The 26,513-nt window shown below is 43.1% G+C and overlaps 1 protein-coding gene across 3 annotated transcripts; it reads left to right on the top strand.

Moving 5' to 3' along the window:
• Positions 1 to 18,061, top strand: sparc (secreted protein, acidic, cysteine-rich (osteonectin)). 3 transcript variants are annotated; one of them, XM_042339933.1, is made up of 11 exons: positions 1 to 18; positions 8,049 to 8,111; positions 9,430 to 9,477; positions 10,559 to 10,597; positions 11,122 to 11,212; positions 12,217 to 12,338; positions 12,869 to 12,989; positions 14,431 to 14,567; positions 15,186 to 15,334; positions 16,048 to 16,196; positions 17,261 to 18,061. In XM_042339933.1, the coding sequence occupies exons 2-11, from the start codon at positions 8,055 to 8,057 to the stop codon at positions 17,287 to 17,289; spliced, it is 942 nt and encodes a 313-aa protein (XP_042195867.1). In that variant the 5' UTR covers positions 1 to 18; positions 8,049 to 8,054; the 3' UTR covers positions 17,290 to 18,061. The 3 variants fall into 3 exon arrangements, with proteins under 3 accessions (XP_042195867.1, XP_007900195.1, XP_042195866.1); XM_007902004.2 differs by lacking the exon at positions 1 to 18 and adding an exon at positions 338 to 485; XM_042339932.1 differs by lacking the exon at positions 1 to 18 and adding an exon at positions 4,293 to 4,310.
• The last annotated feature ends 8,452 nt before the right edge of the window (positions 18,062 to 26,513 follow it).

Raw genomic sequence — 26,513 nt, 5'->3', positions numbered from 1 at the left:
AAAAACTGAGGGCTGAAGGTATGGATGGGTCACTTAGGCAATGCAATTGCACTCATTCTCGTTCAAATAGTATTTGCACGAGGCTAACTAAGCAAAACAAGTAAAACAGGCGTTTAATTAAATTGCAAACCGGTTGCTTGACGTCAACACAAAATGGTTTTTTTTTGAGCAGTGAAAGGAAGGGAGAGCTTTGTGAATGGATTGTTCTGGTCTGGGATAGAAGGTGAATCCCAAGAGCAAACTGCATTTAGACTTTTTTTTTCCGCACTGAACAATCTGCAAAGGGGGTGGGAAGAGGGGGAGTTGGTGGATGGATGGGGGTGGGGGGGGGGGGGGGGGAGAATGAGGGAAAAGACAGCCCACAAAGGATAACATTACTTCATTTCCTGCTAAATTGCAGTGAAAAGTCAGTCTCTCTCATTGCCTCGGTCAGCCTGCTGCTTTTGCTCCCTTGGTCTGTCACCAAGAATCTCTTTCTTCCCAAGGTAATGAGTTTCTTTCTTGCGTTCAAGTTAGCCTCCTCCCGACGTGGAAAGCGCTATATCAAATGCAAGGATTATTATTATTATTATTATTATGGTTGTTGTTAAGAGCTTTTATCAACTGAGCAATTTTTTGGGGTTGGTGGGTGTTGCACTGCGAAAAGGAAGGAGAGATGTGCACTTGCTCACAAGTCGCGCAGGTAAAATTCCACTCGATTTCTCCAGGTAACGCCTATTATTTGTCTGTCCAGCTGTGGCAGTGACTGCAATAATACTTTCAGTGAGATTTACAGTGCTGTTAATCTTCAATCGCTGCTTTTAGCAGTTAGAAAATGAGCTGGCTAAAGTTTTCCAAGTTTTCCAAGTGCTTTTGGCTGCTATAATCCTTTTTTTCTCTCTTGCTGTAGAATAACTTTTACACGCACAAAACTTTTACGTTTCCAGGAAAACTACAGGGGGGTGTGGGTGGTGCAGTTTTACGGGGAATGCAAACTATTCTGTAATGACTGTAATTTGGTGGATTTTTGTGCTTATTAATAATAATAATTATTATTTATTTCACTGATTCTTTTTTTGGTGGGGAGGGGGGTGGAGGCTGGAGAAAAAAAAAGTTTTTGATGTTAGGTTAGGAAGTCGCCGAGCAGACTTGAGACCACAAATTCTTTTTTTTTAATGTAAACGTTTCTTCGCTCCTCTTTCTCGTAGAGTTGTAATGATGAAAATGTACACAGACAGACGAGACAGCTCTGGGCTGGTACACAGAGCAAGCTGTCTGTCTGTCTGTCTGTCTTGTCTGTCTGTCTGTCTGTCTGTCTGTATCTTACAGCTGAGTGCAAAGTGGTGAGACCACAACAAAGCTGGGAGATGGAATTGTAAATGTGGCAGATCATAGCAAAAAAAATCAGATTGCAATTTATGCCACATAGGCAAAGAGAGGGAGGAGGAAAGGATATCTTGAAACCCCCTCCCACAACAAAGAAAGCCCTCCCTTTTGTCCCTTTAAGGGAAATCTCAGCTGTTTATCAAGATTTTTTTCCCCCCCTTCTCCCAAGTTATGCACCAATGATGAGCCACAGTGACTCTGACTCATTGTGATCTCAACTCTTTTTTTACTTCCAACAAAAAAGCAGTTTGCAACTTTTTTTTAAAACTTAAAAGCAATTTTTTTTCCCCCCAACACAGCATAAAAAAACAAAAGTGTGCGTAAACAAAAAGAAATTCCAAAAAAAATCTGTCTTTACAAAAAGTTTACCTTTTGAACGTGGAACGATTGTTTGAAAACACATCTGTGAGTTAGTTTCGCCCACAAAATATACAGTCAATTCGCTTTGCAGTATATTCCGTGAAGCGCTTTGAGACGTCTCGAAAACGTGATAAGGCGCTATATGAAATGCAAGGATTATTATATAACATCTGGCCTGACGGGCGCTAACATAAATGCAGGTTGTTGTTGTTTTGGTGGTTGTTATATATAAGTAAATGTGCAATAAAGGGTTTCTTTCAAGTTTCCCAAACTGAATATGGTCACAAAGGTCCAAAGAAGGGTGTCTCCCAGATTAATCAGTAGATTAATATCAATGGTCGATTGATGTCTGTTCCAAGTTATAGCTTGTTTGTAATTAGTTTACAAGCCGCTGATTAAGACTGTTTCAGCTACAGGACGATAGATGTGGGTTGTCGGGGTGGCCAGGGAGGGCCTGGACTTTGGGTGGAGTCTCTCTCGGGTGCTGTGGGTGGATTTCAGTGCCTTAACCCCTGAGTGTGATTGTCTATCCATTTGAGCAGGGAGAGGTCTACAGGAGGAGATACAGAGGAGGACCGATAACAGAAGGGTTAATTAGGGGAGAAATATATATGGAGAGAAAAGGAGTGAGATATAGAGAGGAGGGGATACAAGGACCGAGAGGATAAGATAACCGAGAGGATAAGTAGGGCAGAAGTATATATATAGAGAGAGAGAGATCTAGAGGCAGAGAGAAGGAGGAGAGGATACAGAGGAGCACAGATAACGGGGAGGCTATGTAAAGTATTGGTGAAATGTAGAAGGGAGAGATAGAGGATGGTGGAGATATAGAAAGAGAAGAGTATGGAGGGGAGTAGAGATCTAGAAGAAGAAGAAATATAAGGGGGGGCTTTTCTATATGTTTTATTTTCATTTAATAAAAACGAATGCATAAGTGGCAGCGGACACGAAAAGTTAATTACCCACGAGTGCAAAGTCTAATACGGCAGTCGGCAGATATGGTTATTACTATAAATACCAGACTGTGCAGTCAGATTCCTTTGAGACGTTCTTCCCTATAAGGCATTATAAAACACAAAATCTTACAAGTCCCTCCCCATCCCCGGTACCCGACCCCTACCCTGAATCCAGGACTTCTGAGAAGTTATTCAAATTCCTTCGAACAGGGGAAAATTCCTTTGGAGAAAAATCCAGTGGGATCCTAATGGATTCAGGAGCCAGATGTATGCCTTTAACTTGCAAGGCAATGAGTTTCTCAGACAAGGGGATTTTTTTTTTAAAAAAGGTTTGGGTTAGAAGTATTAGTTCAGAGCGAAACAACGGAAGCTCACAGGATAGTGCTTGAGCAAGATCTGTCTGGTGCTATGGCTCTGGAATTGGATTAGGAAAGTATTTAGATTATCAACGTACTACAGTAAAATTTGCACAAGTCTGAGCTGTATAAGTTGTATAATCGCCTAAGTCGTACATCTGTCCAAGTCCCACTTAATAGTTTGCAATAATATTCCTTGCATTTGATATAGCGCCTTATCACGTCTTGCAGACGTCTCAAAGGGCTTCACAGAATATACTGTAAAGTGAATTGGCTGTATGTTTTGTTTGGGGGTGAGGGACGAAATTATATTTAATGCAAGTTTGACATACAGTAACTCACACTTTGCATAAGTCATATTAAATGTATAATCCTGACTGATATGATGTTTACTGTATAACACTGATATCTACCTGATGCCATTTCAGAGTTTGCACTTGCTAAGTAATAATGTTTCCAGGAAGCACAGGTTCACGTTAGCTTTAGTGGGCACCGGAGGGGACAGGATATCCTACACAGCACCACCTGAAACCCTTCCGAATCCAGTCCTTTGACTTCTTAAATCCAAGAACACCAACAAACTGACTGTAAACACAGAGGGAGGTAGAAGAAAAGCATGGCTGTCCCAAATGGTGCAAACATGGGCCAGACTCTGGGTTTAAATCTCTAAAGCGACGCTTCCAAATGAAATAACTATGGGACAACATGGTCTTTGTGTGTGTGTGTGAGTGTGTATGTGTTGTGTGTGGGTGTGTGAGTGTGTGTGTTGTGTGTGGGTGTGTGTGCGTTTCTACCGCATTTTATTTTTGCACCTCGCGTGTTTTGTGCGCTGGCTGGCTGGTGCTTCAGGGGCTAGTCCCAAATCGAAATACTTTAAATGTAGCGCCGCTGGTTAAAAGTTAAAGTCGTTGCACAGTTCGCTCTGTGTTCAAAGAGTTTGCAGCTCGAATGAAGCCAGCCAGACTGACAGACCGACACCGTGTTAAGAACGAGAAGTTCTCTTTGTGTTCATGACTGTAACCCAGTCTTTTTTTTATTAGCAGCTTCCACATCCAGTCCAAATCTTAAGCTGTGCGGTCGGTCTCCCCAGCCCCTCTCTGTTTGTCTCGCTCGGGGCTTTGGGTCTGGGACGAGGCGGGGAGGAGTTTGCTCGTAGGCTTTGGGATAATTTCAGTCTCCTTCACGCTGTTAGCGAATTTTCTATCTCCCTGCTCCCAACAGAAACGCCCCTGACAGGCTTAGAGTTTTAAGACTGTGCACAGTTTGAAGCCTGGTGAGTGTGTTATGTTGATGGTTTTTATAAAGCCTGCTGAAGCCATGCTAGCGAGTGTGTGTGTCGGGTGGGAGGTGGGGGGGGGGGGGGGAATCAAATGAGGTTTATCCAATTAATAAGACAATTAATAATTAATAAACATTGTGTTTTGGTACGCTTATCCCATCCAGAAATCTCTGAGAGCTGGACACAATGAGTTGCTTGAAGTGTGAAAAACGGGTGGGGGGGGAGATCCCTGGATGTATTTCAAATAGTTTGTTACTGGGTGGAAATGAACCTTGGCGATGGAGTTTGGTTGCTGCTTTCACCCAACAAATACGCAGTCAATACACTTCACAGAAACCCCCGGTGAAGAGCTTTGAGTCATTTTGATGTGAAAAGGCGCGGCAAGGTCTGTAATGACTGTCGAACATCTCGGATATATCACTGTGCTGCTGACGTGGGGAGACAACAACTTTACCTGGGGCCTGATACGATCTCACATCTTGTTTTGCAACTGCAACAAGCGCTCTGGGTCTCTATCCTGCATGAGGGGCGCTATATAAATGTAAGTTGTTGTTGCAAGAACAAATGGCAGCAGCCAATTTGCACACAGCGACCTCCCCACATACAAGTTCCACCATTTTCATCCTGTAACAAACAATCTACAATATATCCAGGGATCCTTTCCCCTGGATTTTTACGGTTGAAACAGCACTGTCCAGCTCACTGTGATGTCCGGACGTGATAAGGTACCGTGGGTTATTAATTTGATTAAAACAGATACTCCGCCGATGATTTGAGCTGTGAATGAAAGTTTGAGTTTTGTTTTTAAAGAGTATTTTTCCTTTGGCCGGTAATTTACACCACTTCAGGTTATTGCCGTCTGTAGCAGCACCACATCCTGTTGATCACCAGCTGAAGAGAACTTTCTTATTTGGACTGGCGTATGAATGGGTCGTTTTTCACATCAATGGACATCTTGGAGGCTAAGATACAGTAGGATTGAGCTCCTTCCCATCTTGTTTGCAGGGACTTGTTTGCTACACAGACTATTTTGAATCCCATCTTCTCTTACACCACATCCTTCCTTTGGAGCCAAACAGTTTTACAGCACAGAAGAAGACCATTTGGTCCATCGTGTATGTGAATGCTCTTTAAATGAGCAATTCATTCAGTCCTATTCACCTGCCTACCCCTCCCCCCCTCACCCCCAACCCTTTACCTCTATAATGTACTCCCTTTTGAGGTGCCTATCTACATTTCATCTACAAACTACACAGTCACTACAGTTTACGGTAAATTCTGTGACGTCCCTCGGGGTAAAAGGCACTATGTCAAATGCAAGGATTATTATTATCTAATCCCCCTCTTGACTCCTAAAATGATTCCTGCCACAACCACTGCACCCATCAGGGCAATCCAGATGCTAACAATACTCTGGGGGGGGGAAAAAAAATCCTCTTAACCTCCCCCTTTGCTCTGATCACTTCTACTCTGACCCCAAAGAAGAAAGGGCGCCCTCTTCGTAAACCAAGCAACAAAACAAAGTGCTAACGTTTCCACGGTCAATGTGTGGTGCGTCCATTTTCAAGTCGGATACCTGTAGGCAAACAACAACAACTTGAATTTATATAAAATTGGCTGCCGCGTTCGCCCACAAATATACAGTCAATTCACTTTACAGTGTGTTCTGTGAAGCGCTTTGGGACGTCCTCCCGACGTGAAAAGCGCTATATCAAATGCAAGGATTATTATTATTATTATTATTATTATTATAGCGCCCTTCATATGGGGTAGGGTCTCCGAGTACTTATACAAACAGCTCCTGTGTTTCTGTCTGTGTGGCAATGTTAGTTCATCAGTAAGAGTTAGTTTTACTTTCCAGTCAGGAAGAATATTTCTCCAGAGGTTTGACTGACTGATTATTTTGCTTGGAAGGAGAAAAGGTAAACTGTAATGCCAACTAGCTAAAGTTTTGCAGTAAAGTTCATCCAGACTTGTAAGGTGCTGCGTAAATGTAAATTTGTCATTGCTGACTTGATATCATCAGCTGCTGTTATACTAGACTGCCCAACATCCCAGAATCTAGTTATTTCTGTACAATGGACTGTTGAGAGGTGGGTTATAAAGATAGGGTTAAATAGGATAGATTTGGGATTGAGTGCTTGAGCTTTTTTTTATAGAACGGATGATGGGTGACAATTAACACATGGCATCTGTTACACATGGAATAGTTATAAAATGAGACGTCGCGAAGGCGTGAAAAGGCGCTATATCAAATGCAAGGATTATTACTACTTTTATTATGAAACGCCCCAAACTTGCCGTCTTGTCAAAGGGTTTCCCGAAGAGCCTAAATGTGCGTACGTGGCAGTGAGTTCAGGACTCGGAGTGAATGGTTGCCAGGGATTCCATTGATGTTCTCATCTCCAAACAGGGTTTGACATTTTGGTTTTCCAATATAAACATGCCCAGAGCCGATTTCTTTGCGTGTGGTTATTCTGTCAATTCTCACGCGCAAAGTGCTGTAATAACACAGCATCGGTCTCCGGGAGAGGTTACATAACAGAAAATAAACATGTCTGGTCTGTTTCACTTAAGCAGAGAAGTGTGCAGGCTTGCCCTGCCCTATTCATTCCCTGACTCTTATCTTTGCGAGCATACCAGTTTAATGCGTAGTCAGTCTCTTTGTTTAAGCAACTGTTTCAACCACATGTAACATGTAATAACTGGGATCGCTTTCACGAAAGTCGCTCAGTCTTGTTGTGCATTTCATGTGTGTGTGTGTGTGTGTACATATATACACAAAACTCTACACTAAAGTTCAGCTCAGTGAATATTACACCTCTTTCAAACATACTATATAAAGCATCGAACAGTATTTTTCAAGCAAAATTCCTTCTTTTTTACACTGTAGCACACTTTGCAGAGACTTTGATTGCCGAAAACAAGCAGACTGTACTGTCAAAGAAAACGCAGGAAACTTAAGACTTAATCCCAGCTGGAGCTGATTATTTTCATTATTTCTGGTCTTTAAAGGTGGCATTGAAGGGCTACAGATGCGAGGAATTTCTGGCTTGCAAACCGGTGGTTATTTTAAAATACGATCGCAAGGATCACAGATGTATTTGCTATTGTTAGTAAGCAGGCTGCGCTCAGCTTCTCCCATCTCTCTCGACTTCCTCGCTTCCATGGGAAGGAAGCTGATCGTAACTGTTCAGAAGGATCCTTATGCGCCTGCTTTCCAACTCTAGACAAAAACACAAGGGGGTTTAAAACCCTGAGGAGTTGGGAGTCACCATTTGGCATCCCCTGCCCTGACACAGTAGCTATGGAGACAGCAACTGAATGTGACCCATTGCTGACCCATCTGTGGGACGGCGCCTTTAAATCGCATCTTCCGCCGCTAGAGATGTCAACCTATTCATTCTGTGTACGTTGCAGAGCGTTCTCCTCCTGGCCCTTTACCAGCATGTTATTCTGCAGAGTCACGGAATAGCCATAGGTATTTTTCAGAGAAAAATGAACCTCGTAGATAAGGTGAAACATTAGGGACTGTGTCCAGGGCACAGAGAAGAAGTACGAAAGCTTTCGGTTTGCTAAACTTTAATGAAAGTTAACATCTTGATGTTTAAACAGGTAAGATATTCGGGGTGAGATGTATTGACTGTCCCATCGATTGTGCCGGTCAGTAAAATACCACAAACTCATTGCTGCTGTTTGAGTATTGAAAGTCTGTTTGCATTTTCCCCACAGATCAAAATGAGGGCTTGGATGGTTCTCCTCCTGTGCCTTGCAGGCAAGGCACTGGCTGCCCCAGTAAGTACCTGTTAAACATTTACTCAAAGAGCACTGGACAGACCTGGACCAACCCGCCAGGACACAGTGGGGTCTGGTCTGGGTGGGAGATAGTTATTGTTGACTGAGACGCGTGTGTTTGTGAATGGGAGGAGGGCATTGGCTGCGCTGTGAAATTCCATCTAATGATAATCCTCATCGCCTCTCGAGATGTCTTCAAGGGATTTACTCTGAAGTGTAGTGTTTGTTGCACTATCCTGTGCGAAGGGCGTTATATAAATTCAAGTTATTCTTGGTGATGTATATTTGTAGGCCAGCATGGCAGCCAATTTTCAGCCAAGTTTCCAGCAATGCCCCAAATTTCCAGCAATGATCAACAGATTTTTTTAATATATATATATATGAAATATATAAAACTAGAGGATTGTTGGCCAGCACAACTGGGCGAAACTCCCTTCTCTTTCCAAAAAATAAGACCATTTTGTCCGCAGATCAAAGACACATCGGAAATAGGAACATGGGAGCAGGAGTGGCCATTCAGCCCCTCGAGCCTGTTCACTATTATATCATCTGTAACTCAACTCCAAAGACCCACCTTTGCCCCAAATCCCTTGATACCCTGACCCAGCAAAAATCCATCCATGTCAAGTCTTGAACATTTTAATTGATCCATCATCCACAGCCTTTTAAGGGAGAGAGAGTTCACAATGTACAAATAAGAATGTGCATTTATACAGCATCCTTCCTGCTGGGCAATATCTTGGGAATAGTGTACGGTGTTGGGGTTGGACTCCAAGCGAAAGAGAAGAGGAAGGGGGGTGACCGTAAGCTGGAGATAGTCTGGACAAAAAATTGCATGAGTCAAGAGTTGTCACCTCCTGCTGCAATGCAACCCCGTCCTCTCTTAGTTAATGCGCTCACTGGTTCCCTCCTCGTATTTGGTGCGTCTCTTAAGCTCTGTGTGACTGAAGCGAACCCAAAACAACACCGTCTAATTTTTTTTTCCCCCCTCCGCCGCTGTGAACTCAATACCCGCTGACAAGCGGAGAGTTACAGGCAGCGGTGTTTTGCACATTCCACATTTCTTTTTCATTCTCAATGGGCCGGAAAGGATTTTTTCTTCCCACAATGAGTTGTTTTTCCAACCCTGTCTGGGAGGCAGTGGTGGTCCTTTGGCAAGAACTAACCAGTGTTAGACTTTGAATGCGAACAGTGGAGTAGGACAGAAATTTGGACGAGGCTGGGTTACTCTGCTGTTGAACATTTATCACGTGACTGAGTCTGACAGCTTTTCTTTCTCTTCTCTTTTTCCAACCCCCACCCGCCCCGAACCTTACAGGAGGGTCTTGTGGCTGAAGTCGATGTTGTTGAGGAAACTGAACAAGAGGTAAAAAAAAAAAAAAATCTCGATTCAATTCAAAATAACTTTCTGGAGAAGCAAAAGAATGACATTCCTGAGGATAATGGGTATTGGAGAAGTTTTTGGCTGCAAAGTTGGGCTGAGTGTTTAACTCCTTGTCAAGCGTGGCACTGTGATTTGTGCGATGTGTAACAGTCAGGACAAGGTTGGAACTCAACTATCAACAAAATGGTTCCCCCTCCTCTTCTCCCCTCCACTTTGTCCTTGTAATATTTTTGGATCTCAACTGTCCCAGGTTAAAGCTATATCTTCTAGGTCGTATTATCTACTCTCTCTCATCTGATTTCTCTACTCTCCATCCTCTGATGTCTCTAAGAACAACTCTTGATGCCTTTATTTTCTACTCTCCAGTCTCTACTCTGATTAGCCATCTTAAGACATCACCAGTCTGACCGCCAGAAAATACCCATCCATGACCTTTTTAATTATTAGCCTTAACTTTGGGTAAAGCACCAAAATATCTCCAGTTGGACATCAAGAGAAAGTTATGTGAGGACACCAAACTTTGTGGCAATGTGGACAAATCTGTGTCCTACCATTTAAACTGCATGTTACCATAAGATTTATGGGTATAATTGCAATCTAATATCTGTATATGAGCTAAGCTATCTCTTGCTAAACAAATCTGGTTAAGGATTTGAAGGTTTTAAGGGATAAATGAAGCCATGACCAATCGATTACCCTCTAGAGCTTGGATAACGTGAGAATTTCAGACACAGACTCCCAACAAGTCAGGGTTGAGTGATGTCAATTACAATGTTATTTCAATCAATTCGTGAATGGGCGAAATTGGCAATCTCAATTTCCATCGGTATTTACCCACGATCTAATCTTGCTTTAAGTCAATTGGGCGGGATTTGATGGTTTGATGGGAAAAAGTGAGAGGATACACTGATTACATTTCTCGCAGTTCTTTAAGTGTTGTGTGGATGAAGAGTTTAAGCTTCGTACAGGATTTTCCAAATTTCTTGGAGCCTATGGATTGCGACGGAGGATATTTGCACTGGGAGGGGATTCTGACATTTGTCTTTTTTTGGTGCATTTTCAGGTAACAACTGAAGAGGTCATCATTGAAGACTTTACAGAGGTTGTGACACAGTAACAAATCTGCTCTTTTTCGCTTAAATTGCTAAATTGCTCTTTCGTTGACTGTCTTGAGGCCTCAGACAGAGCCTGACACCAGTGGATACAATATTAATGCTTGTATTTACAATTATATTCGCATTTATATAGCGGGAAGAAGGGGGCAAGGCGGAGGATTGGAGGCAAGAGTTCCAATCCTTGATTCACAATGAATAAATAATTGCTCACTGATACTGCCATATTCGGTAATTGATGCTCTCTTAATGATTGCCGCCAGCTCTTGCCAGGAAGGCGTTTTTTCTTTATGGCTGTGAAACAGTGTGTTTCGCATCAATGCAAGGATATCAGCTTAACTAGCGCAATAGAACTCGTGTTAGTTCAGTGTTTTACCATCAGTGCAGTGATCACCTAAAAAAAAACGTTTTTGAAGGTTATGGGAGTTTTAGAGTGTTGCACTTCTCCTCCAAACCCCACCTCTAAAATGGGGTCAGTCCAAACTTCCTTAACAAGGAAATTGCTTTGAAACAGGAATCACCCGTTGGAGCCAACCCCGTCCAAGTTGACACAGGCGACTTTGAGGACGTCGAGGAGGATACGACAAAAGACTTTGAAGCCGAGAGTAAGTGAAGCAGGACACAGTTTCCGCCGTTTGAGCTTTTATTCCAATGTTCTGTGGATTCCGCCTCCATGCTGATCGCTAAAATGGCCATCCTTTTCCTACCTCTTCACGTTGGGAGCCAACCAGGGGCCCTTTAAACGTGATTGTGGCTATGTGTTCGCGACCACCTAGATCTCAGGCAACACGGTCATTGATAATCAGACGTTGCACGCGTTGTAATGGGAGCGCGCTATGAAAATGGCCACCAACGAGTGCTTCTGGGTTGTCAGGTCACCGCTGAAATCACTTCCTGAACGAGAGCTTTTCTCGTGAGCATTTTCAGCAGTTGCTGGGAGATGCCTAGATGTTGGGAGGGCTTCTGTAAGCTCGATGCTGTGTGCAGAAAGCCGGCCAGTGTTGCTAGAAGCCAGAGGGTGTAGCACATTATTCACCAAACCCTTAGTATCATGGAACGTGTTACAGTGGAGTCCTTTAACACCATTAGGTGCAAAATGTTCCAGGCTCCCCTTGGGGTGAAGTGACCCAAGTGAAAAGAAATGGGAACATAGGAACAGGAGGAGGCCATTCAGCCCCTTGAGTCTGTTCTGCCATTCTGTTAGATCATGGTTGATCTACACCTCAACTCCGATTACCTGCCTTTGCCCCAAATCCTTTGATACCCTGACCTAACAAATCTATCCACCTCAGTCTTGAAAATTTGAATGGATCCAACATCCACAGCCTTTCGGGAGAGGGAAAGAATTCCAGATTTCCACTAGTCTTTGCGTGAAAACATTCCAGGACAATAAAGCCAATAAAGGACAATTAAATGGGAATGGAATGCGTCCGAGAGTTGGAGGAGCTATTGTTTGTGGAGCCATTTGCTTGGTGTAACCTGGAGACAAAATATACAGCCAATTCACTTTCCAGTAAGCTCTGTGAAGCGCTTTGAGACGTCTCTAAGACGCTATATCAAATGCAAGGATTATTAATATTATTATTATTATCTGACTTTCCCTCCCCAGACCCATGTCAAAACTACCACTGCAAGCGAGGAAAGGTCTGTGAGCTTGATGAGGACAACATGCCCATGTGCGTCTGCCAGGACCCCACTTCCTGCCCACCCAGCACCGTCACATTTGAGAAGGTTTGGGACAAAAAGTGTTTCTAATAGGGAATAAAAACATCACTGAGTAACTGAGCTCACACCAGTCATGGCTAGACATGAGAGGGAGGCAATTACATCATCCTAAACACTCATGAAGAGATGCCAATAAAGGAGGTGTCACAACGCAGAGGATTCTAGAGGGTGATCTCAACACTAAAGTGTCTGTGCCACTCACGCACTCAACATTGACTCCTATATACACACTCGTAACTGGCTAGCACTTACACGCTCACCACTAACTGGATTAACACACGCGCGTTGCTATCATTAGCGCTGGAAGGATGATGGGGGGGGGGGAAATGTCAGAGTATTGACTATTGCTGTATTGAATGAAGAGCATTATTTGAGATTCAGTTTGATAGATACTCTTACGGAGCAGAATCGCCCAAAACATCAAGAGGGACTATTATTTAGACTCCGCGGAATGGTGGTCACATTACCAAAGAAAGTTAGTTACGTCACTTAAGAGCAAGGCTGTAATATCTCCATGTTCTACTAACCTTTCCTAGGTGTGTGGTACAGACAACAAGACCTTTGACAGTGCCTGCCAGCTGTTTGCCACCAAGTGCGCATTGGAGGGCACCAAGAAGGGACACAAACTCCACCTGGATTACATCGGGCCATGCAAAGGCACGTTGAATGTTTTCTTTTGCTCGGAGTGATGTGTGGGGCGATACAAATCTGTAGAGAGTAACGTGTACTCTCGCTATCGCTGTTCGTTGAATGGATTGTTCCAATTCCTATTCCTGGGGCCAACTAGGGCTGAGAGGTTAAATTTACAAGAGTATGGGCGGAAAATGAGAGGCAACATGAGATTAGGAGAGTTGGAGAGAGAGAGAGCATCTAAAAGGTCACTGGGGAGGTCCATTGAGTTGAGGAAACTATCTCAGCACTGAGATCTTGATCAGTGGAACATTTAAGTATAACAGAATGCAAGTAAAGCGTGAGATGAATTAAAGAGAGCGAAATAAACAAGATAGAAAATGAAGGGAGGAGAGGACAGATAGAGTTGAGAAAATCAAGAGGATATACCAAAGAGAGAGAGAGAGAGAGAGCGCGTGCGCGATCTACCTTGGATGTTTATAAGTACTTCAGTGAGTTGTCTAGAATATCACGCAGGTTACTCAAAGTACTTTTCGCCATTCATTACCGCCGGAACACACTGCAACATTCCTCCGGCCTTCGAGGCTCGGAGAGAGCTTTGCCATGGATTCTTACAAAGAGTCTCACATAGTTAGCTTCTCCATCAAGACCTTAGCTGTCGTGCGGCCAAAACAATAATGGGTAAAAGAGGAGCGGGGAGGAAGAAGCAATAATATCTTTGAAGGCTCGCTATTGTTAACAGGCCTTGGGTTGTCAGCATCAGTCTCTCTGGCTGTAACGCTCTCTGTTCCTGTGAGGGTCACCTCAATTGAGTTCAGGGAAGGTGGAACAGGACTGAACAAAGGAGGGCTTTGTTTAACATGGCACGTTGTCATCTCTCTTGCAAAATCCATTTAAGCAGTTCCTTTTAGCAGCAGGAGAACATTAACCCTTTGAAAGCTCCATCATCATATCCACAAATGTAAAGCATTCCAGTGTACTTCATGATTTAATGTAGTTGTGTCCTCCTGACCTGCAAATAGTGCGCATTGCGTTTGAACTCAATGGGGCCGTGGAACAAACAGTGTACAATACACACAAAAATTGCACGCAGAACATGGGCTGATTACGTACATACATCGATAGTATTAATAATCCTTGCCTTTGATACAACGCCTTGTCATGTCGTTGAGATGTCTCAAAGTATTTCACATTTTTGCTACAATTCTGTAACGCGCTTTGAGACGTCTCGAAGACATGACAAACCGTTATCAAATGCAAATTATTATTGTTATTCACAGAATATACTGTAAAGTGAATATGACTGTATATTTTGTGGGTCAATTAACAATGGGCATATTCATTACAAGAATTGATTAATTATTGTGATTGATCGATTAATTGATTCATTAATTATTGTACTGTTAATGATTGTAAGAATTTCTTTCTCGGAGGGAGTTCTGATTGACTTTAACTTCTCTCCTCGTAGAAATCCCAACCTGTGGGGACGCTGAACTGACAGAGTTCCCCCTCCGCATGCGTGACTGGCTGAAGAATGTTCTGGTAACTCTGTACGAGCGTGACAGCGAACTGACCAACCTCCTGACAGAGAAGCAGAAGACGAAGGCAAGAAAATGCTCCTTTAAGTCATTTTTATTTTTATTTTTCGTTGGGGTGGGGGAAAAAAACCAACTCGATTTAATCCTTCCGGTCAAATGGTCGACCTTACTTTTTTTTTGTGTGTAACAAAAATCTGATTCGTTTACCTTCTTCCAGTTTGGGCTCCCTTAAAACATTTACTGCGAGGTGTGTGTGAAAGGGATTCCTTCTTCCTGTGATTTTTTTTTCTGTCCCTTTCCCTCTTTCTCCATGGGGACGTGTCTTGTGTTTGGCTGCTGTGTAAGGGATTGGCAAACGAGACATTCTGATCTATTTCGCTGTGTTATATAAAATACATATTACTACATTCCACCTCCAACACGGTGCCCTTGGCTTCCTAGCGTGTTCAATGCAGATCTGGCCCTGCACTGCTTCTCCAAGTGGAAGAAGGCATATATTGGCGCCATCATTATCTTCACCAATTAGTTGCAAAGGTCCAGCTCTTGCCATATGGGACTTTTAGGAATTTATTGTGTGCCCCCCTCACCCCCAAACAGACGCTCGTTTAGTTGCGGTCATTTTAGACGAACTGCAGGTCCCATCCCGGCAGCACACACCGCTGATCTCTTTCTTTCCATGGAGCAGGTCAGGAAGATGTATGAGAATGAGAAACGTCTCGAGGCTGGAGAGCATTCCTTGGACCTGTTGGCTCATGACTTTGAGAAGAACTACAACATGTACATCTTCCCCGTCCACTGGCAATTTGGACAACTTGATCAGCATCCAATTGACAAGTGAGGTTCTACCCCCATCGGCAGTCGGGCCTTCAGCCTCTCTGCCCCCACTCTTTGGAACTGCATCCCACAGTCCCTTCACCTCGTCCCCTTCTTTGCCTCCTTCAAGGCCCGTCTCAAGACCTTCCTCTTCGACCGTGCCTTCGGTCACCCTCCTACGCCTACCCTCCCCTTCTGATCCCAACCCCCAGCTCGGGTGCAAATCCCTAACTGTCGTGACTATTCAGTAAGAGAAGGGAGTTTCTCCTGGTATAATGACCAACAATCTGCCAAATTAATTGATCATTCAAGTCAAAGCTATTTGTTAGGCCACTGGTGTGTGCAAATCGGCTGCATACTACACAGACATCTTGACATTATATCCGCTATATTAATCTAAAAGATTATTAATCAAACCAGTGTTTAGGATATAATTCCAACATCTATTTTCATACATTTTCAACCACAATGAGACATAAATTATTTTAATAGCCAACAGTGAATTCTTTTGAAAACGAGAGGGTCAATCTTAAGCATAAGATCGGAGGAGTCTTGATGCTCCAATTGGGTCATCTCAGAGCAGTGTCATACTGTGTTTCTGGTAGTGTCCAGTAGAGTATCAGTTAGAGCACTGGCCTCGCTTGTGGGACACGGTTTTGAGATGTCTCAACAACTTGATGAGGCGCTGTATGCAAGGATATTACCATAAGTGTCTCTTTTTGTCTTGAACCCAGGTTCCTGTCTCACTCTGAGCTGGCTCCTCTGCGGGCGCCTCTCATTCCAATGGAACACTGCACCAATCGCTTCTTCGAGGCGTGCGACACCGACAGTGACAAATACATTTCCCTCAACGAGTGGACCATGTGCTTCGGTATCAAAGAACGTGAGTACTTCGGGCGAGAGGGAGACGACTGAAGGCAGTTTGGGTTGTCAGTAGCAGTGAGTGAATTACTGAGCGCTATGTGGGATGGGATGAAAGAGAGAGAGAGAGAGAGACGGAGATCTGTATGAAGAAACATTGGGGTGTAGCGATTTTTTTTTGACAGAAAGTTTTTAGAATAAGGTGTTCCCAGTATGAGCACACACACACACACACACGTGCGAACAAAGTGTCTGCATTGAGTGGTCAGAAGAGTTTCTCACCCATTGTGTGTTGGATGGTCCATCCAAGAGCTCTCAATGGATCACAGGAGGTGAGGAATTTCACTGCTCGCCTGAAACCCTCTCCTCCAGGTTAGTTTCAGGAACAAGGGGCTTTGACCAGGTTTGGCTTGGCTCACTTCCCGTTTACATCCCCATGTTTGGCAGTGAATAAAACCAAGGCGATTTTGCTCGCCAAGAGCAAACACGTAAGAGTTGTGTCAAGTCCCACGTCCTGCTAGACTGGCTTCCGGAGGAGAACTCACACACACCACTTGCCAATATCTGGGCCACATTCAGCTCTGGTCGTCAACCATATCAGAGGTTACGTAAGGTCTGATTTCACAGTTGGCAAATCATTCTCTGACACATGACTCCAGGAGCAATGGTTAACAGGGGGATGAAGAGAATCTGTGAAAGGGGTGAATTATTAGTTAACAGTGGAACCCATCTTGTCTTCTTAAGGGTTTACAGACACAAAAGAGTGAGAGCTCCATTCAAAACCTTTAACACTGAAATGTAAGATGTGTAACACTTTTATATAAAATGCACACACTTTCCTGTGCACTAAAGAGAAGCTTGCACAACTTTAAATAGTAATTTGTGTGTTTGTGCGTCTGCTGAACAACTACTACAGCAAATTAGATTTGTCTGTCAGGAGGACATCCCAAGGTGCCAGACAGTCAGAGATGTGGACCTGAGCTGGGAGTTGAGATCAGGAAGGGGTAGGATTAGGTAGAGGTAGGAAATAGACTGCAGATAGTGTCTTTAATTTGTTGAAATCTGTGCAATTTTCTTCTTCCACAGAGGATATCGATGAGAATCTGCTGATCTAAGCTCCTCATCTCTCTGCCTGTCGCTACCAATTACTACCCCTCCAGAAGTGGTGCTATGTAGAGCTCGACCACATTTAATGGTGCTACATTCATTTATTATCCATACCACTGTAACACACAGTGCCTGTGCTTCCAATAACACATTGTCAACAAAAATTGTACATCTTCCTCCAAAATATCCAATTTAGGCCCAAATCCTGTGTTGATTTTTTTTAAAAAAATGATGTATCCTTATTAAATTTCAGAGTAACTTGGTAATGTGTTAAGCTAACAGTATTATCTGAAACCTTGCCTGTGGCAAACAAAATTGTGTACACTAAATTAACCCTTTAATGTCCGAAAGCGAAGAAGGTTGGGGGTGGGGGGGGGGGGTGGTTTCTTTTTGCTTTGTAACGGTTTGTTAATTTTGTAGGCGTTGGAGAATTAATTTGAGTATGTCGTCAGTTTTTTTTTTAAGGATTTGCGATGAGGGCAGCGGTGTTAAAACGATGTGATTTGATCTCAAAAGGGTTTGTGAAGACACTCACACACACACACACATACACACTCTCATTCACACACGCTCTCATTCGTACTCACACAGAGAAAAAAATGGACACCTATTAAAATGTTAAGATGCAAGTGAGGTTGAATGTGGAAAATGATCATGCCAGTTGGAGAAACTCTACCTCGAGCGTTCCCTTTTGCTATCTGCTAACACGTGGGAAGCACACTTTCAATACTTCCTCTTCCTAATAAAAGAATAATTAAAACAAAATCTTTCTTGCATGCAGTTGAGATGTTGAAAGCGTCTTATTTCACTGCAGTTGATCCTCACTTTTGTGTATCTTATCTGTGGTGCCTCATGCTAGGTCAGGGACCTTACATAAGGTATTTGCTGTTGTTGTGTACCTGTGCACTGTACATTGTAATAAAATGCAAAACAGTGCTACAAGATATTGCATAACCTTCCTTCTTAACGCCACACATTCACAATGACACAAGCGATGCCTTTTTTATACATCATTGTAGTACACTGGGCAGTGTAACCATACATTATTATACATTAATGGCTACTGTGTTTTGCCCACAAAATGCAGTCAATCCACTGTGAGACACCTCACCGACGTGATAAGGCGCTATATCAAATGCAATGATGATTATTATTATTTATTATTAGAAGTGGAAGCACCAAAGTTATAAACATGAGTGTATTTTGTATAAACTGTGCAGTAATCCTAGGAAATGGTACAATAATAATCCTTGCGTTTGAGAAGGAGCCTTATCACACCTGCCAGACGTCTCAAAGCGCTTTACAGATTATACTGTAAAGTGAATTGACTGACTGTTTCGGGGGCGAAAGGCGGCAGCCAATTGCCCCCTCACCCCACTCCCCCACCCATTGTCCCCTCGGTTTCACACACGTGTGCTGCAACAAAAAAAAAGTCCGGTGACATTTTTAATAGACACGACAAACAGTTAATCTCTGTTTGCTGGTGGAGAAGCTTGGCATTCAAAGTGCCATTGATATCCAGATGAATGGCACCATTATAATTGGGCGCACATGTCATTGTGATGAACAACAAATGCCATTGCTCTCCCACACTAAAGCTCCGCATCCAACGGCACAGGGACTAGTACTTGTGGAGAAGAGTGAAATCTCCCCTCCAGTCCTCTGGTAAACTGGCGGTTTGGGTTCTAAAACCAGTCACTTATTTTTTCTCCTTGGAGATGCATATTAACAATTAACACGATGTTATTGTGAAACGCACTGACCTACGCAAAGTACACATATTGCACAGCACATATTCTCCCACAAACCATACAGTTAATTCACTTTACGGTATATTCTGTGAAGCGCTTTGAGATGCCTCGAAGATGTGACAAGACTCTCCATATCAAATGCAAGGATTATTATTATTATGTCATGTCTGTTCAGAGCCAGTTTGGCTCGCTTTGTAGCATACCTGCTTCTGGGTCAGAATGTTATAGGTTATTATAACAACAACTTGCATTTATATAGCACCCTTCACATTGGCACGCTTATTTAGCATCGACTTTAGCATTGGCAGATTTTCTTTCATTGGTAAGAATCTCAAACCGTTCTTCGCTTTGAAGGGACCTTTACAAGCTCAACTTCCTTGCCCTGGAAGTGTTCATCAACAGGAATTTCAACCTTATATAACAGAACCATTTGCTAGCTAATAATGTTGTAGCATTATGCCACCAGGCTGCCCTTCAATACCATCAAGTATCAAGTGTTTGAGAACCCTTTAACCAACCTAATCACATCAAACCTGCTGCAGAAATCAGCTACAATAAATGTCTCGTTGACTCCACTGCAGGGCGACCCATTTCATCTCATTTCCTCTGAGCTGAGATAAAGATTGCGGCTAAAGATAAAGATTGAAATTTTTTTTCCCGGTGGGTGACTTGCTAGATATCGTAGGGAAATTCCACTGCTGGCCTCGCTGCCTGCATGATTTGTCTCTGCCGTCTCAGATTGTGCTATCAACAAAGAGATTAACAGTTGTCAACCGTGAAACCTCAGTCTGTGCTGCTCCCTTGTCTGCGTCAGGCACAGGCTTGTCACATTAGTGGAACTGTCGTTCCAGGAAGATGTCCGTGGCAGTTTTGCTGGGTTGAAATTGCTGCAATTTGTCATTGTTTTGACATGGTAGAAACGTGACAGTGATTTGCACAGGGCTGTGCGTGTGCTCTGTGTGTCCCAACCCCCAGCTCGGGTGCAAGTGCTTCACTGTCCAGCGTCTTGGGACATCCTCTCGATGTGAAAGGCTCTGTACAAATGCAACTTGTTGTTGTTGCTGTTGGGCCCCTTCAGTGTCTCTTGCCCCATCCTTTGGAACTCCATCCCACAGTCCCTTCACCTCGCTCCCTCCCTAGTCTCCTTCAAGCCCTGTCTCAAGACTCTCCTCTTCGACCTCGCCTTCGGCCACCCTCCTACCCCTATCCTCCACTTGCCCAACTTTTCGCCCTGCCGGGAATGGGACTCAGATCCTCTCGCTTGCGAGGCGAGTGCTCTAACCACTGAGCTACAGGACTCACCGTACATAGCTCACCGTGGCACAGGAAACCAAGTGGATACAAAGCAGATAAAACCCAGAGACCAATTTTTTTCCTCCGATTTCATCTGCTTAGTCATGGCATAAATATGCCTGGTGTGTTTTCCTAACAATGTGTATGTCGGGATGGATTCTGAGGTTAACCCTCTTCCCCCAATGCCACATCTGCAGCAGATTCCTTGGAAAGGTTACGGTTTAAAGTTCTTGCGAGTGGGAATAAAAGCAAAGCGATTGAGACAACTTTTTTTTGTAGTTTTATTTTCTCTCTAAATTGTTTCCTCTTGCTACCCCCAGGAAAAAAAATAGCATTCTTCCTGCTGATGGGATTGATGATTGAGTCACTATACCCTAATCAGTGGAAATCCCTACTTGGAACTCTCCACCTCTATCCCTCTGCCTCACCTTATTCTCCAGCTGCCTTTAAATCCCACCTCAAAATCTTCAATTGCATCTCTGTTCTCTTTCTTCTTTCTTGCTCAGCATCCAACCCTGTCATTGTGGAGCACTTAATAATCCTTGCATTTGATATAGCGCTTTTCACGTCGGGAGGATGTCCCAAAGCGCTTCACAGAACACACTGCAAAGTGAATTGACTGTATATTTGTGGGCGAACGCGGCAGCCAATTGCGCACAGCAATGTCCCACAAACAGTCGTGGATTGAAAATGACCAATTTATTATTGTTTTTGTTTTTTGGAGGGATTATTATTAGGCTCTGTGTGGAGTAAGGAAACTTGCCCAAGGTTTCGCCCTCTGCCTGGAATTGAACTCAGGTCTCTCGCTTGCAAAGCGAGCGCTCTAACCACTGAGCTACAGGACTTCACAAGACGTTAATAATAATAATAATGCTTTCATTCCATATAGCGCCTTATCACATCGTCGAGACGTTTCAAAGCGCTTCACAGAATATACTGTGAAGTATAGTGACTGTTATCAACAGCAACAAATTGCATTTATATAGCGCCTTTCACGCCAGGAGGGCATCCCTAGGCGCTGGACAATGAAGGGTTATTATCACAAGAAACATTGCAGCTTCCCTCTCACTAAATGATTTAATTCAGTGACAGGTGAGGTAGTGGGTTGGTTTTCCCTGGTAGATTTACTTTAGCATTGCTCAAACTGAAGTTAGTGCCTATTTAGTCAAAGTTAGCAGTCAGTCAGTGACCGATTAATGCAGTAACCTTTCAGAACTAGCTGCTGGCTGATGTAGTTCAAGTGACTTTCTCTCAGTGTTTCCAACGCAACGAGCTACTGCAATCAGTCAGCGGACCTATTCCCCAGCTGAGCCCTTCAACCAGGAAACTTATCAAAGTTTGGAAACATTGCAAGAGAAAAACAAGCCAAGGCATGTCATGTTTCCTCAGTAAGTTGCTTTGGCAGTTCGTAATTACGAAGCTGCATTTGGACAGTTCGCGGAATGAAGCCAAAGAACTTTAAAAGAATTTTTTTTTCAGGAGCTCCTAATTTGTCTTCCAACGGTACATCCGACAAATTGATGGGAAAGTGTTCAATCATTCAACATCAACAGCAACAACTTGGCTTTATATAAAGCCCTTCACACGGGGATAGTGTCTTGGAGACCTTAGACTCTTCCTCAGTGGCAGATTTTTTAAAATTAGATTACATCAGTGTTCCGGCTTATAAGTGGCATTTGCTCAATGTTACCTATTTTAAAGCAGTTTCTCATTTCAGATTTTCCACGTCCTGCACTGAATGAATCAATTGAAACACGGTATTTTGACTTTATGTTGGTTTTGAAATGTAAAAGGAACCAGAAGGCCAAATGGCTTGACTGTTGGAAAAAGCTTTGAGGGAATGCAACAGTCTTATTAGGTGTGAACACCTCTGTAGAATCTGGTATAGCAGTGAGAACCTCTATAAGACATAATATGCACAGTGAGTCCCCCTGTATAATTTTAGTAGTGAGCAGCTCTATATAGTCTGACAAATAGCACTTTGGAACGTCCTTCCAATGTGAAAGGTGCTATATAAATGCAATTTGTTGTTATTGTTGATTTTTTNGGCTTTTAACTGCTCCACAACGTCCGATTAATATTTACACCGGATTAAGGTTGTGATTTTCAAGATGTACACTATGCTATTTCCAATTGTTTTATTTTATTCCTTCCAAATACAGCTTCCCAGAAATAATGAACTTGCAGCAACCCCATATCACTGCCAACATCAGGCTCATAAAAGTTTGCTCTAGTCTGCTTGCGAAACCTAGCTCAAAACAGAAAGGAATCTAAACTTCACAGTGATTTAACGCAGCGATCATTAAACGATTTAGTGTAAAATATGGTTTCTGTGGAGTGTTAAACAAGTGGTGAGCAATTGAGGCTTGTTTCAAGTTTGTTAACTGAGTGGGAGTGCTGGTTTGTGTATTGTATGACCTTAAAGCTCAGACTCTATTGCTAATGCTTATCTATTCGCCTTTGCAGTGATATTCTACAGGCCCGAACATTCCTCTGTAATGTGATATTCCCACTGGCTTCACTAAGCTGCTGTTGATAAGTCATCTGTTGAATAACCCTGTTATGCATGTTCGGCTGCCAAACAGTACAGCGGGAGAACTTTCAATCTACAGCCGAGCTTGTATCAAGAGTGAGGAGACAGGTAGTCAGATGGCGAAAGCAGCAATGCACACAAATCAATAGCTCAGGGGGTCTACTGCAGGAGCTTCAGGGGGAAAGGGGCAGGGGAGGCGACCGTAGGCACGTTTGAAGAGGAAGGTCTTCAGGGGCGACTTGAAGACGTGGAAGGACGAGGCAAGGCGAGGTGATTGAGGGAGAGTGTTGCAGAGTTTCGGGGCGCAGTGGCTGAAAGAGCGGCCGCCAACTGTGCAACGAAGGGCACGAGAAATATGCAGAAGCTCTGTCACACACGCTATTTCTCCAAGTCTTTCTGTGACAGTCAGCCAACGGCAAGGACCAAGAGAAGCACTTGTTGTTGTTGTTGCGGGGAGAAAGTTGGTGATGCTTAGAATAAACAGACAACGAAAAACCCAATACCTTTTTTGAAATGTTTCCAATGTTCAGTAAACTTGCTGATTGGCTGCGTTTAAGGTTTAGTTCGTGGACAGAAGCTGGAAGTTTTGAAACTACTTCAGCCTGAGCGTTGGATCAACTTTAACAGGAAACTCGGTTCTTTCTCATAATTAATCCAAAGTTTCAGTGTTTAACTGAACCCACAACTATGCTGCCCCCTGGTGCAGAAGCACACGTGTTACTGGAAAACCACTTCTCAAAGGCTTGTTATGTTTGTTCATTCCAAGGCTCATCCTCTTGCTTTGGTACTGACGTCTGTGTCGTTTTGTCATTGTACAGGAGCACCGAGCGATCACTGGTCAATTAGCAACACCATGAAATTCCCCCAACTAGGTGTCTGTCCGCAGGTACAATGTTGGACTTGAGTGTCATTCTTGGGTTATAATTTCATCCTCAATTCCAAAGAGGAGGGTCTTGAGATGGGCTTTGAAGGAGGTGAGGGAAAGTGACACAGGTTTATGGTTGCAAAGGGCAATTTCAGGACAGACACCAAGAAATATTCATTCAATGAGCGGAACAGGTTACCAGGAAGGGTTGCTGAGGCCATGATTCAGATCATCAGCACAAGTGAAATTGGTGAAAAAAATATGAATTTCTTGTAACATTCACTCAAGTTTGGTCCCGATAGTTCTGAAGAAAAACACCCAAAGTGCCAACAACTGAAGTGTTAAAGTGAAATGAGGTGCACATCACAATAATAGCAGCAAAAAAAAACCCATCAAATACAGAGCGACCTCACATGCTTAAGAAACTCGTGACCGATTCGAAGCTGTCAGTTCACGTCCTAAGGATGTCCATCATGTGTCCTTGACTGAGCTGAATTGTATCACTTTAGACCTCCTATGTGGGGAAGTGGCATAGTGCCATGCAATAGCGGCACATACACAAGAGAGAGACTGACAGGGGATGTCAGACACAGACCCACAAGACAAGCAAGCTGACTGAGACCGATGCAGAGAAGCAGGAAGTTGGAGCAGAAATTGAATGACAGGCTGACAGTGAGAAAGGCAGACAGACCGAACTGAAGGTCAAGAGAAGACATAGGGAGAAACATTCTGAATAACCGATATTAACTCCACTCATTTCCTATGGTGTAGTGGACGCTAATAATCCCTCTATGTGAGCTTCTAGCATTGTCTGGGATAGATTCTAACGTGTTACTGAAATCGAGGTCTTATTTACAGCAGTTCAAGGTTTGGAGCACCTTCCCACCATTTTCATCTCAGCCCAGATGACATAGACCGATACAAGACGAAACAGGCCATTTGGCCCAACTAGTTTGTGCCAGTGCTCGTACTCCCCATGTCGCCCCTTGCATGCCTCCTAAGGTTTCACGGTTTCGCTTTCGCTGTTGATCGCTTTCTTCTGAAGCTTCAAAGAAACATTTTGGTCAGGAGAACCACGAAGATCTAAACGCTCAACTTTTGTGAGCGTTTTGTTCTGTGAAGCGCTTTGGGACGTCCTCCCGACGTGAAAAGCGCTATATCAAATGCAAGGATTATTATTATTATTATTATTATTATTTTGGGTTGACGAGCAGTCAATCACAGCAATTAGATGTGACTATTAATCATATGGGATCAGGGAGGGGAGGTAAGAAATTCTAGTGGCATTGCCATATAATACAAGAAATGAAAGATCACATCGCTGCGCCAAATACCCACACAAACTGGACTTCATGAATGAAGAATTTCGGATTTGTAGGTGTTTCTAGAAAATTAAGAAGTAATAGAGATTCAATTCCTTAGGCAACAAAACTTACTCCCTTTACTTGGCACTTTCATATTCACACTGAATACATGCTTTAGTGAACACACTTCATTCTGTCTACTAACTGCTTTGATGCTCTTCACTTGGTTCAGTTGTCTTGTTCCGCAGATTTCATCCTCCTTAATCATCAGCAGATATTAATTCCCTTTTAATGATCCATTTGAAGCCATTTATGATTACATCCAATACCTTCCACAAATGCTACTGATAATCTAAATCACAAATAAATGTTCTAAAAACAAGGCTTTTTTTTTAAAAAAAAAGACTTATTTTAAATGTCCAAGATGGTGATCATTCACATTTGTGTGAAGATAAATTCCACCCGGGTCTAGATTTGTGTTGCATTTTTGGAAGTGTGCAGAATATGACAAACTTTTGAATTCGATCTTAAAGGAGAAGTCGATTTGCATTAGTTCTTAAAATAAACTTAGTTAAAAACCGATGAAGGCTTTGCCAAGTTCTGGATGCTCTGAAATGCTAAGAAGACAGACTAAATCTAGACGTGGGTAAAATTTCTTCCCTGTGTGTTCTTGAGCCATCCAAATAACTTATTTTCAACAAAAAAAGTCTAGCTGCAGAAAGGGTTATTTGAGATCACAGGGAGGAGGTGCTTTTCCAGTCCTGCTATGTCCTGTTATTTCTTTGTTTTCGTGCGAAAGATTTCCGAGATGGAAGTTGAACGGCTGTTTTGATCAGAGTGGGGTGTTGTCTCGAGTAAGAAGTGAGGGAGTCAATCTCGTAAATTATTTGAATTTCGGCCATTCTCCCATTACCAAGCCATGATCCCTGAGGATTTTCGCTTGCTTCCTGAGGTGGTGTAACCTGTACGGCTGATATTCCGGTGGATCCATTGGAAACCCTTCCGTGAAGGCAGCTGTTGCAAAATCTCTACATAGACAGAGAAGATTTACAAACATGAGAAACTTAAATGAGATTAAGAGGTTTAAAATGCGCTGTTCACGTTAACATCGGATCATTGGATCAATTACTTCCACCATTTTATCCCTTCATCTTCTTTGTTCTCTTACCTTTCTGACTCTTCAACAGGATTAATGGTTTCAGGCTTCTTGAATTGTTGCATCTTTGAAGAGTTTGGGAGCTTGTGATCTGAAGACCTCTGACTAATTTCCTCCAAACCATGAGAGGGGCTTTGTTTTCTAGTTCTGAAGGCATGCTCTAGACGTTTCTTTCAGAAGAAGATAAGTGGAATGAGAAAAAAGCTATTGGAACGCATAACGAAATCCCAGGCCAAAAGCAGATTTCTTCTTTATACCAGACACAACAACCCGCGTTTATATAGTGGAGTAATAATGACCTGGTGCATAGACTATTCCTTCTGTGTACAC

Source organism: Callorhinchus milii, unplaced genomic scaffold (genome assembly GCF_018977255.1).
Source record: "Callorhinchus milii isolate IMCB2004 unplaced genomic scaffold, IMCB_Cmil_1.0 Scaffold13, whole genome shotgun sequence".
Lineage (NCBI taxonomy): Eukaryota > Metazoa > Chordata > Chondrichthyes > Chimaeriformes > Callorhinchidae > Callorhinchus > Callorhinchus milii.
The sequence above is the reverse complement of the archived record's forward strand: the minus strand, read 5'-3'. Positions and strand labels throughout refer to the sequence as shown.